At 43.5% G+C, this 12,507-nt stretch overlaps 3 protein-coding genes across 7 annotated transcripts; 1 reads left to right on the forward strand and 2 right to left on the reverse strand.

Moving 5' to 3' along the window:
- Positions 1–532: 532 nt before the first annotated feature.
- On the reverse strand, positions 533–6,038 carry LOC112876878 (ATP-dependent Clp protease proteolytic subunit 6, chloroplastic). Its single transcript, XM_025941057.1, has 9 exons — positions 5,884–6,038; positions 5,754–5,788; positions 3,338–3,407; positions 2,987–3,191; positions 2,791–2,856; positions 1,487–1,627; positions 1,259–1,312; positions 1,018–1,110; positions 533–908 (listed from the first exon to the last, which is right to left on the reverse strand). Exons 1-9 carry the CDS (start codon positions 5,943–5,945, stop codon positions 861–863), a joined length of 774 nt encoding a protein of 257 aa, XP_025796842.1. The 5' UTR covers positions 5,946–6,038; the 3' UTR covers positions 533–860.
- Positions 6,039–6,808: 770 nt separating this feature from the next.
- On the forward strand, positions 6,809–7,690 carry LOC112877209. Its single transcript, XM_025941439.1, has one exon. It carries the CDS (start codon positions 6,949–6,951, stop codon positions 7,435–7,437), a length of 489 nt encoding a protein of 162 aa, XP_025797224.1. The 5' UTR covers positions 6,809–6,948; the 3' UTR covers positions 7,438–7,690.
- A 178-nt stretch (positions 7,691–7,868) lies between these two features.
- Positions 7,869–12,368, reverse strand: LOC112877208 (nuclear transcription factor Y subunit A-4-like). Of its 5 annotated transcripts, none has more exons than XM_025941435.1 (8): positions 12,215–12,354; positions 11,893–12,007; positions 10,890–10,989; positions 10,650–10,803; positions 10,096–10,271; positions 9,946–10,014; positions 9,422–9,589; positions 7,869–8,592 (listed from the first exon to the last, which is right to left on the reverse strand). In XM_025941435.1, exons 3-8 carry the CDS (start codon positions 10,959–10,961, stop codon positions 8,224–8,226), a joined length of 1,008 nt encoding a protein of 335 aa, XP_025797220.1. In that variant the 5' UTR covers positions 10,962–10,989; positions 11,893–12,007; positions 12,215–12,354; the 3' UTR covers positions 7,869–8,223. The 5 variants fall into 5 exon arrangements, with proteins under 5 accessions (XP_025797220.1, XP_025797221.1, XP_025797219.1 ...); XM_025941438.1 differs by having other exon boundaries at positions 7,913–8,592; positions 10,096–10,208; positions 12,215–12,350; XM_025941436.1 differs by lacking the exon at positions 11,893–12,007 and having other exon boundaries at positions 10,096–10,226; positions 12,215–12,368.
- Positions 12,369–12,507: the final 139 nt, after the last annotated feature.

The following is a 12,507-nucleotide window of genomic DNA, read 5'->3' on the forward strand; positions in this document are numbered from 1 at the left end:
CGGTTGCACAAAAATATGTTCAGTGCAAAACAGGAGTGTTTAATTTGTTCAGCGTGTGCTTGGTGGCTGACTAAACATGATCTGATGAGGACAGAAAGTTTGACTGGGCGGAGAAATCAGAGAGAAGCTGCATGAAGAAACGAGGACTGGAGAATTTCAGAACTCTACATTAGGTACACCATCAGGCATCTGTGCAAATCTCAAGTACAACAAACACTTCCTTGGGTCCAACCAATGACATGTATATGGACTTACACTACCCAAATGGGCTCCACTCACAACAAATGGGATCTGGGGTTGTCTTTCAAGCTATTTTAATATTTTGGCGCATATTACTTTTCAGATCTTAAGTTTGGGTGTTTTGGTAGTTTCATAAAAATATACTCTAACCGCGTCTTATAAATATTTTGTAACAAAAGAATTAATCAATGTTCCTGTAGACCATATCCATATCTAAAACATCACTGCCACGTATAATAAGCATTAACTGCCACATATGATCGTTGCTAACATGGCAAGGAGTTAACAGGACTGAAAAAAAGTCGCACTTCACACTGGCATGATATATATAGGGGGTCCATAGTATCATATACTCCAGTATCAAAGCTGCCACATGATATGGAGAGCATTTAAATGATGTGTATGTAGATGCGCTCAGGCTTGGCTCAATCAAGCTAACAGTTTGCTCCGATCCTCAAGAATCATCTAGGCCTAAACTAAACATTGTACAGAAGCTCTAATCAGTGGTAGACGGCGAATCTGAGTCGTCAAACAAGGTGGATAGCAAACATCTAACTCCAGCTCCAATTCCGCAGCATTTCCAGGTCTCTGTTCAGAGAATGTGGGTCTGTGTACCTTCGCTAGTATCTTGTTTCCAGTAAGGCATCAACTAGTCCGAAATCCATGGCCTAGAAATGGTTAGACATAAGTTATTCAAAAAGGTTCTCAAGGGGAATAGAAAATCAAAATTTGCTACTTTTGTCTCTTTTCCCCAATGATATAGGGAAGAAAAGATACCTCCGAAGAAGACATGAATCGATCCCTCTCTGTCCACTGTTGTACCATATCCAATGGTTGCCCAGTGAAGGCAGCAAACATTTTATCAACTTTCTGCATGCATAACGTCCGAGAACTAAAATTAGAGTTTACAAACCAAAACTGGCATCAAGTTATTTTGGTTCTTAGCATCATCCACCATCTGATGTGGAAATGTAATAATGAAAAATATATCACTCATTTGTAATTGCAAAATACTTACATCACGAGCATAAATGGTTTCCCCAACCTGTCGCCTCACCTCCTCCACATTACCCTACACGTAATTCAATTGCTTGTATCAAAACAAAATCCAAGTATACTTAAACAAACATGACAAAGCCAATGCAACTAGAGGTGATACCAACCAAATAATAATTATCAAACTCGCCAAACAATATTAGAAATTCATCTGACCACTTGAATCAAATAAGAAAGCCAACAGTCATACCTCCGATCCACCTTGAGGTTGATGAATCATTACTCTAGTATTTGGCATTGCATAACGCATTCCCTTCTCACCACCAGCAAGAATGATTGCTGCTTGACTGGCAACAACACCAAAGCCCACTGTCCCAACTTTGGGTTTTATCTGTTTGTGATAACACAAATCATGTTTCATGCAGCACCACAGGGCATCAGAGATATTCAGATCAGTATAAATTTCATTGCAGATGCATGTCTTACAGTATTGCCAATTAGAAAAAAAAATGGCAAATGAAGAAACTAAAGGGTCAAATCTAATATAAATAAATCATTAAGGTTCACCAGAAACAATTAAAACAGAGAACCTTAAAAAAAAGGAGAATCAAATATATGTGATTGTCTGATTGACACACCGAAACAAGATGCACATATCAACATTTAAAGTTTGGAACACTTGCTGAACAGTTACATGAAGCGGAAACAATTATTTCTTGCAAGCCCTAAGACAATAAAAAGTAAAACACTACGATTCAGTAGAAACTATTAAAAAAGAGAACCTTAATAACAAGAGAATCAAATATATATTAATGACACATCAAAGCAAGATGCGCATATCAGCATTTAAAGTTTGGACCACTTGATGAACAATTACATGAAGCAGAAAGATTATTTCTTGCAAGTTAAGAGTTTGCTCCCATCATGCTTATAAAGCCAAATCCTCCTGGCAAGTGGAGGTAGAACATTGGTTTTGTAATTTTCCTAGCCCCCCTTCTTCTAGTTAGGATCTCCTTATGAGCCTATGGCTTTGTAACCTGTACATATTTATTCCTTTTGAAAATTTGTAAGAATCCAATAGGGGGCTCCCCTGCTGTTCAGTAAAAAAAAATCTTGCTAGTCCTAAGACAATAAAGTATGCTCGTCAAGATAAGCGTAGTTATGTTTTACAATATGCAAAGACAATACTAGAAAGCTAAAACACAACACATTAAACATTTCAGTGCATGCCCAAAATGGACAGAGAACTAATATGGAACACAGAAAAAAAAAGGGAAGAAAGAGTTACAAGCCCCATGCGCCAGTGCTACTGTTAGCACATGATGGCAACTCTTGAAAACATATAATATACAGCTACTGAATACCGATATAAGACTAGCATCTTAAGCACATTGCAAGCCAAGGAGAATTCATGAGACAGAAGTAAAATATTTTTATCATGTATCTGTAATACATTCTGATGCTAAAATTGTAAATTTCGATGCTCCAAATGTATGACTTATAAGAAGAGCCCCAGTATTAGGTCAGAAAAGATACAGAACAAAGATGACTTACCCAGGACATGCAGTCATAAATAGCTAAGATGGAGTAGAGACTTCCACCAGGGCAGTTCAGATAGATCTAATAAAACAGGAACATGATTTGGGTTATGCAAAAGGCGGTAGAAGATAATGCAGAACAATAATGAATAATCAAGGGTTTGCTACTGTACAATCCTAGGAACTCCAGTAACATAAGAATGCATACTAACCAGAATATCACCCTCTTCATCAACAGCAGCTAGTGTAACAAGCTGTGATATCACACGTTGTGCCACCTGGGAGTTAATATATTGACCAATGAGGATTACACGATTTCCCAGTAGCACAGTTGCGAGATCAAGAGGACCAGCAGGAGTCATGATTGCCGGCATTAATGGTGGATTTTCATTCTCAGATGCTACAATTGTATTTTGCCTATCCAAAATCATTCACAATGTTACAAAGATATACATTATATATATGATATTATCAAGGTGAAAGAAACCATAAGACACAGCCTCAATAAGAAAACAGACAAGTTCTTCACACCACAAGAAACCATGGTAGTTACAAATATGTACCTGAGAGAAGAATGGCACCGTATCCTCTCATCCTGCTGTGAAAAAACACCATGTGATACAAATTTCACTCCTATATGTATAACTTGAGTGAGATAGGAATTCAAAAAATCACAACAAATAATAATGAAAAAGCATGCTAAGTAAACAAAATAATAGCAGTACAAAGGATTAAATAGAAAAATGGTTGGAAGAATTGTTAGAGTATATTAGGCAGCTCCGGATATGGTTAGTTTAGGATTGATTGTAATCCCGGGATAACCTTCCTTATCTCTAGGAGAGGCTACTTGCCCTCCAAGCCATGTAATCCTATATATTCGCCCTACAGGCTCAATGCAATACATCCCACGCATTATACCCAATCTTACATGGTATCACGAGTCTAGGTTCAAACCCTAGGCCTCCGGCTTCCGCTGCCCTCGCGCCGCCCCCGGGGAGATCGGTCTCCGCTGGGGGCAGCGCCCTCGTAGGATCTGCGCGCGGATCCCTCTGATCCGCCGCGCCATCATGGTCAGGCAGAGCAGATGGACCTACCTCCCGTGGTGATTCGATCTCGTCCGGCTGCCTCGGTGCCGCTTCCCCTTGTCGTCTCCCCCGACGCATCTAGCCCAGCGCTGCCCCTCCCTCCTCCTGCGCTGCCGCTACCGCTGCCTTCTATGCGACTGCGTGGCTACGGAGGAAGCAAGAGGGGGCGCCAGGCTGCCGCGCCACTGGAGCCGCCGGGATCAAGCCGGGCCGCCGCGCTGCCGGTCGATGCCGGCGCCCTCCGTCGGGATCCGCCGCCGGGACGGGTACACATGGTCTGTTTGCTGCTGTTCCTTTTTTTTCCGATCAGAGATCGAATTGCGTCGCCCTGCCGTTCATCGCCGCATCGTCGTCGACACTCCCGAGGACGAGGTTGTCGCTGCGCCCGCACAGGCTGCAGCGCCGACACTCATGATCAGCCACCATCACCGGTGTCGGCGCCTTTTCAGGTGGTGGCGCCACACATGCTGCCGGTCCTCGTCACGCTGGCTCTCGATCGGAGTCCGCGCCTATTGCTGCAAGCTCGCGGACACCGCCGTCCATGTTGCTGAAGGAAGACGAGTCGCGCTCTTTAGCTGCACCATCTACCATCTACCATCTACCATCTACCATCGCCATCCATGGCTCATCGTCCTGCTGAACTTGTCGGCAAGAAGCTGCTGATTTTGTGCACTCGTACGCCTACGTTGACGCTTCGGACCCGCGCCCTCCTCCACGGCTTTGATCACGTCCACCTCGACCTCGGCTACTTCGGCACTAAGGGGCTATCATCTGCATGAGCTACTCCAGTCAAAACATTCGCACCGGCGTTCCGACTACGGGGGGATATCTCCATTGTTCTCCAGTCTGTCCGTTCGTGTTGCTACCGCTACGACTGCGGGGGATGTTAGAGTATATTAGGCAACTCCAGATATGGTTAGTTTAGGATTGATTGTAATCCCGGGATAACCTTCCTTATCTCTAGGAGAGGCTACTTGCCCTCCAAGCCATGTACTCCTATATATTCGCCCTAGAGGCTCAATGCAATACATCCCACGCATTATACACAATCTTACAAGAATGACCAGTGTAACATTGGATTATCTGTGCTTGTTGTCATGCTGAAAAGCTGAAGTTTGTGCCTTCAGGCAAGAACGTAGAATTGTTGAAATACACGGTCATGCCTAACACATTTCAAGATCACACCAACTTGAATGAAAGTCTCATACAACTCTATGCTCGTGTTCCTATTTTTTACTAGTCAGCAGTGTGAACTGCAATAAACGCTGTAACACATGAAGATCATATCAAACTGAACAAACATTCATCACTTCTGATGTATGGGTGCCACTATGCAACAGCATGGGCTTAAATTTACATGAACCATAACTGGTGCTTGTTGAAAATGTGGTAGCTAGGTATGATCCTTAAGACATGGCTCCTATTCCAAATTAAGTTTCATAACCAGTCAGTTCAAGTAAGATTAAGCCAGTGACGAACCACGCACAATCTACTCATACAACATAAATTCTCATACAATCCCAGCACCAACTCAATGCTCTACCTATGAGAGGCCTGCAATGGGCCAATGGCGACCCCCACCAAAACGTAGACACAGAGCTAAGCAACTGGACACACGATACCAGAGTAGACAACCAATCGATGAAATTATTGTCCTGAGGAAACAAGTGCACATCCTTGAATAACATCAGTAGCCGCGCAGACCTGTAGCAACTCCAGAATCAAGAGAAGCCCTAATCTACGAGTTGTTAGTGAATTACACCAAAACGCTCCAAGCAGTTTCGCCTGCACAACTCACTCTTCCCTGGGGCCTGGGCGGACCCATCCGATTCCTAAGGCGGAAAAGGAAAACTATCCTATCTCCGCTATGCTAAAACAGTGCAGGAAACCTCACCTCGGGGACCAAGGCGTGCTCTTGCTCCATTCCGCCTACACAAGTAACCAGGGAGAAGATGAGGGTGAGATTGGGCCGTGGGAGGAGCCGAGAAGAGGAGAGATCTGGGGCTGCAAGAGTTTGTCCTCACCGGTGCGAGAGGAGGCCGGAGGGGGCGGCGAGCGGCGCGGAAATGGTGGTCATGGGCGCCATTAGAGGCGGAGGTCGGGGGGAGAGGGGAGAGTGACGAAGAGGGGGGAGGGGATGAGGTTTCCTTTGGAGTTGGACTCGGGCTGAGTCGAGCGAGTCACGGGCCCCAGGTGGGCTGCAATCTCTTTCTGGGCTTGCGCTGCAAATCCTATGTAAATAATTCGTCGCCCTTACTGTCCAAGGATTTTAAACATCATATCAAACCTAATGTATTTATTCCGTACAATGCACTCTCCATGTTGGAGGCGTCTACACCACACCCTGAGAGTTCTTTTACGATTTTTCACAGCATGAATTTTACATCATAATATCGTAAAATCAAACAAGTAGTAGGAAAACCATTGAAAATAACTCTCCTGCGTCTCTGCAATTTTCAGTTTCATCTGTTTGTTAAAAACTTCTTTTAGACCTGTTCGTTTCCTACGCTCTAAATTTTATACCCATCACATCAAAGAGAATCTTAATATTTAGAAGTATTAAATAAAATCTGTTTATAAAACTTTTTGCACAGCTGGGTGCTAATTCGCGAGATAAATTTAATGAGCCTAATTAATCTATAATTTACTACAGTGATGCTACAGTAATCATCCGCTAATTATGGACTAATATACATCATTACATTCGTCTCGCGAATTAGCATTGGGGTTCTGCAATTAGTTTTGTAATTATACTTTATTTAATACTTCTAAATAACAAGATTCTTTACTATCACCTGTAAACTTTAGACTAAAAAAACAAACGCACCCTTAACTGTACTAGCACGCAGGTTTGGAAAATGGCATCCGAAAAGGACATCAAGAGCTGAGGCGCACGTGGGATCACGCCCGTGACCACTGACCACATCCAGAGCCCAAAATATCAGAGCAGAGGGCTGATCGCCGCGACAAGATAAACATCCCCCAAACCGGACCAAAGCACCCGCGGCGAAACCAAACCGCTCTCCGCGACTCCACTCTTCCTCCCCTCCCCAGTAGGCAGCTCGCAAGGCACGCCCCGGCCGGCGGCCATGAGCGTGGTGATCCTGGACGGCTCGACGGTGCGCGCCTTCGTGGCGGACGAGGCGGCGTTCGCGCGCAGCGTGGACGCGCGCTTCGCGGCGCTGGACGCCAACGGCGACGGCGTGCTGTCCCGCGCCGAGCTCCGCCGCGCGCTCGAGTCGTTCCGCCTCCTCGACGGCGGCGGCTTCGGGTCCGCCCAGCCGCCGCCGCTCCCCGCCGAGGTCGCCGCGCTCTACGACGCCGTCTTCGAGCAGTTCGACGCCGACCACAGCGGCGCCGTCGACCGCGCCGAGTTCCGCGACGAGATGCGGCGCATCATGCTCGCCGTCGCCGAGGGGCTCGGCTCGCAGCCGCTCCAGGTCGCCGTCGACGACGAGGGCGGAAGCTTCCTGCTCGAGGCCGCCGAGCACGAGGCCGCCGCGATCGCCGCCAAGCTCGACGCGGAGCGCAAGGCGGAGGCCGACGCTGCTGCCGCCGCCGCCGACGGCGCCAAGTGACGTGCCGCGGGGCGGTGACCTTGTTTGTGCTCTGCGCTTGCTGTACTGCTTTCTAGATGTTGGTGTGCTAGTACGTGTCAGTCCGTGCGCTGCTACACGTGTACGTGAACGGACAACCGGCCGGTGGCACTCTTGCTGGGAAATCAGTTCTACTTTATTTGTGAAGGGAATAAAACGGCTTTCAAGTCTCGGATGTAACTTGGCAACTTGTCGACCGTTTACCGTGTCTCTAAAAACAACCTGTTCATTGCCATCTCTTCAGCTCATCTCCTTGTCTTACCCTCAAAAAAAAGGAAAAAAAGCTCATTTCCTTGTATTTGGATGCCTTAGTGAGTAGTCGTCTTGGACACAAAAAGATGGTGCTAGTTTTGTATCAGTAACAGACACTGCTAACAAGAACTCTGGGTCACCGTCTTAAATGGAACATGATATTTGAAATGCAACGATAGCAACGAATTCACATTTGACAGTCTGATGGTCCAGCGGTCTGATGGATACAAGAGCAGATTCTCCCAAACAAACCATGGTTACGGTTACATTACTTGGTACATCAAGAAACACAAGGATGTATCTGTATCCACAATACATCAACAAGTGGAACTCCAGTGATTTAGTTGCAACAAATATAAACGAGTTGATCTGAGACAAGCTCTACTCCAATCCATATCAAACGGGAAGTAAATTATTATTATTAGATACTTCATAAGCCAAGGATGAATTGCCACGGGCACACGGGGAGCGCGCCAGTGATGGTACCACCACCGCAACCACCTGAGGCGGTTCACCTCACGACGGGGTGCGGTGGCGGACACCATTGACAGCCATCTTTTCACTGCCGTTCTCTCCGCGGAAGCTCATGCTGGGGAGGAAATTAGTAGATGAGAAGCTGATGTGCTCTTGATGAGCCACCGTGCCACCCCCGTTTGAAACACTTGAGACACCAGAGCTTGTTGAAGGCGAGTGAGATGCGCTGTTTTCAGGGCATAGATTCCTGCCGAAGGCCATCTTGCCCACCCCACCTGTTGGAGTCTGGAGTGAAGGCAGATCCTTCTGCCGCCGCCTCTGCTCCTGGAGCTCCTTTTTGTTAAGGAAACGACCTCCTGGTCCACGAACTCGCTTCATTGCATGACGATGTCGAGATTCATGAAGATACGGCTGGCAAGAGAAGAAAATTTTCATTCCCAGTGAGATATAATATATATATATATATCCCAGGAAAATGTCCTAAATGGATAATAGATTGCTAAACAGAGTTGGCAAAGTATAATCAGGAGTGGAAGAAACAAATGTGGCATAACTAAGGTGAAGTAAACAGTACACTAGAAACTAATATAATTAATATAAGTGCTTACTGTATCAACCTTAATTTTCCATGACTGTAAAATGCTGGCTGATGCTTTCATAAATGAAGTACTATATTTAACCAAATAAAATAATTTCTGTGGCGTGGCAAAGGTCCTGGTCTGATGGTTACTACATTTATTTTGGATATACATGAATGCACGGACCATTTGAAATGGTACTAACTGCCAAGTGTCTGGCTACTAAAGTATATACTACATGGTAATGCTGGTGTTCATCAGGGAAGCTCAAGGGTACACACACACACCACTGTAAGGAATGTGAATATGTCGAAAATTCTATTGGTTCTTTTAGCACCAAGGGAAAGTAGTGGAGTAGAGAAGACATTCTAAAGTGGTTGTTTACAAGGTAATAATGGATATTGAATTGTGCTAGAAAATCTTCGGGCATGATAGTTCCACATACACTATGAGCAGACTCAACAGGTTTCTTATGCTAAACGAAGGTACGAATCTATTAATTGCACTGGACTGACTTTGATTGATAACTATCTGAAATTCTGAATATGATCATGGAAAGTGTACTAACTAGTTTAATAAGTCAAGTGCATCCCAAAGTGTGCAAAACCATGAAGATAACAAGAGGAATTGTTTGGAGCAAACGTGAAATACTTTAGGCTTACCTTCCGACCTTTCACCAGTTTATTCTGAGTCTCCAATTTTGCACGCATTTGACGCCTCCTGAGGATAGCATGGTATTGCTTTGCATTGACAAATATGGGCTCTTCTGCTGCAGGTTCAATAGGCAATGGTACCCTGGAGTTTGCTGCACCATTAATTTGGGGATGAACCTGCATGATAACATATAAGATTCCACACAGAAAATTCAAATGTTTGTGTTTTGCTTATAAACTACAAGGAAAATGGCTTCATATTCTCATGGGTTATGTTATTAAATTGGCTAATACTTTTATCAAATCCTATTATTCTATTAACCAAGCTATCTTTTACAGTAAAACCTAAAATCCAACTTGTTTGGACACTTTCCATTTTTCATTTGAAACCCAAAAGCAGGACAGTGTTTGGGCAATAAAAATAGCAAAGCACAAGCGAAACAGGCAGATCATGTTTTCTATGCAAGTTTACTATGTTAATCAGTGTATACATTGACAGTACTGAAGAACTATAAATCATAGAGAAAACTGACAATTGCATTTGAAGTGTATCCTGTCAAGAACCCGCAATAATATGGATCAGCGGTATAAGAAGCACAAGCCTGGAACACAGATGTGGGTAAGTGGAACATAACTTCCAAGAATAACAGAAGAACTGAAGAATTAAAGGTCAATTAGCTTACAAAAGGCTGGCTGTAGTCAAACTTTTGAGTGGGAAAAGCAGCTTCTGGGTTCCCAAAGGACAATACAGTCTTCACCATACCCTGGTCCCGCTTTCTGTGACTATCATTGTTGTCTGAGGGGGAGAACAAACCTGTTATGCAATAATTGATGCAGTAGAGCTCCATGGACAGTCTTGCTATCCATTGGTAGCGATACAAGTTAATAAATGATTTTTCATAACTCAAATAATTGATTGCCTAGCTGATTTAGCACAGTTTTAAAAGAATGGCCAGGACCGAAACACAACTCCATGCTCGAGAAAAACTGACACACAACTCGTGCTTGTAACTTACTCTTGAAGCTTATAGCTCGAAAATAATCATAATTTAAATCTAATCTGGTTTGAGGACAACTTTAATACTTTATGCATACAATGCATACTACAGCAGCCATATTTGTGATAATCTGCAAACCTAGGGATCGCATCTCAAATATGTTCTTTGGGGGAAAAAATCTCAAATTAGCTAGAAAAATAGGTCCGTAGAGATGTATAACGTGTAAGGAAATGCTTTACCAGATTGCGTTGGTGTGTGTTGTCCATTGAGGCTGCTGTCACTCACTGCGGATAAGTCTTGGCGAGACTGCTCAGATTTTTTTGATAAGGAGTCTTTATCGGAATTGCTACGAGTTAACTGCTTCATTGAATAACCATTCCCAGACAGGAAATCCTAATTCACAGAAGTGGAATATTATCTACTATCGTATGTCCTGTAACTCAGGATACAATACAGTACTGAACCAATTTTCTACTTACATAGTTGTGCATGGTATGGAATGGATTGCCATCCATTTCTTGCAGAAGCATTTTGTTACCAGATGGCATCATTCAAGCTCCAGAAACATTTTGCTTCTTCCTGCTTTGAACAATAGGAAACATAAGGAGAACAGATTGCTAACACAATATGACAATAATAGATCAGCTGAACTGACAGTAATACACACAACAATGCCAAAATAACAGGTATGGAAGCTTGAGTTTGGTTATTCATTCTGTACCAACATGACCAGCATTAAATAGTACAAACACCAAAAACAGTAAGATTAACAGTTGAAAATGACAGAAAAATAAATAAATGGAAGGAACATTTTGAGGCATCAATCATCTCATTAGCAAATAGTTTTTAATCTGTAAACTTTGTAATGATTTAGTTTAATGGCAAATCTGAAAGCTAATCAAGAAGAAGAGTAACAGTGTATGCAACTGCAGGGTCCAGAGTAAAAATGTATGCGACTGCAGGGTCCTCAAGTTTACCAAGAATTTGCTATTAGTCATATTTCAATATACTCAGTATGACAAGAATTTACCTATACTTCAACTGACAAACTCTGTACTTCCTTCAGTCTACTTTCAGACTACCATTAGATTCGTTAGAATTATTTAATTCAGATTAATCTCTAATCTGTACTAGCTTCCCGACATAAGATTTTGTTTAATAGTCCATGTATTGGAGACCTATCATCAACCAGGGAATAGCAACAGAAATTCCACAGTAATTTGAGATAATACTCAAAGCAGAACATATTTGTCACAAATAACATAAATCTATCACCTATCATGCTAAAGCAATTTCTATTCTATTCCTCCGTCCTTTCACTACACTTTATTTCATTTCCATTTGTCTGATAGCAACATAACGCAACTAAATCTGAAACATCACTGAAGACCAGTACAGCCCACCCAAATTTAGCTTAAAGTTCTCGCAAAAATAGCTTAAAAGAGCAATAAATCAGCGAAAGTGAAGGCGAGATTTCCATACATGCTCTAACACCCTGGAAGACTCCTGTTATTGGTTCGTTGCCGAACCAAGAAAGAGTGGACCGAAAGAACGTGCTCCCCAACAAATAATTCACAGATAATTGCCAAAGATCCAGCTGCGAGAACAAATGAGTAGATCGAAAGGGGAGCAAGAATAAGCAAGAACCAAATCGACACAAAACTGCAGAGCAATTCAACAAGAACAAGGCACCATAATCCCGGAAGCTTGACTGCTGGAGACCAACGCAATCCACTATAGGAAAGATTCACCGGCTAGAAACAGTAAATTCGAGGTGACAAAAGAGGAAGCAGAAGCGAAGTACCTCTCCGTCCTCGCGTCAATCGACTCCCCTTCTTTCTTTCTGCTCCCCTCCTGGAAAGATTAAATGGCGCTACTGCGGAAGCATGAGGAGGCCCCTTTCCCCGCAGCCAAATATGCATTCCTTGTATATCTTGTCTGCTCGGTTCTTCTCTTTCTTTCCTGATTTTGGTGTTAAACAAATATGATCTGTCACACTCAACACTATCATACATCATCCACCAGAAAAATTGTTACGCGTACCCAGCATAGGAGCATTATATGGTGCGTGTTGCATAGATCATATCATAAGTTAAC

Source organism: Panicum hallii, chromosome 9, assembly GCF_002211085.1.
Source record: "Panicum hallii strain FIL2 chromosome 9, PHallii_v3.1, whole genome shotgun sequence".
NCBI classification, from domain to species: domain Eukaryota; kingdom Viridiplantae; phylum Streptophyta; class Magnoliopsida; order Poales; family Poaceae; genus Panicum; species Panicum hallii.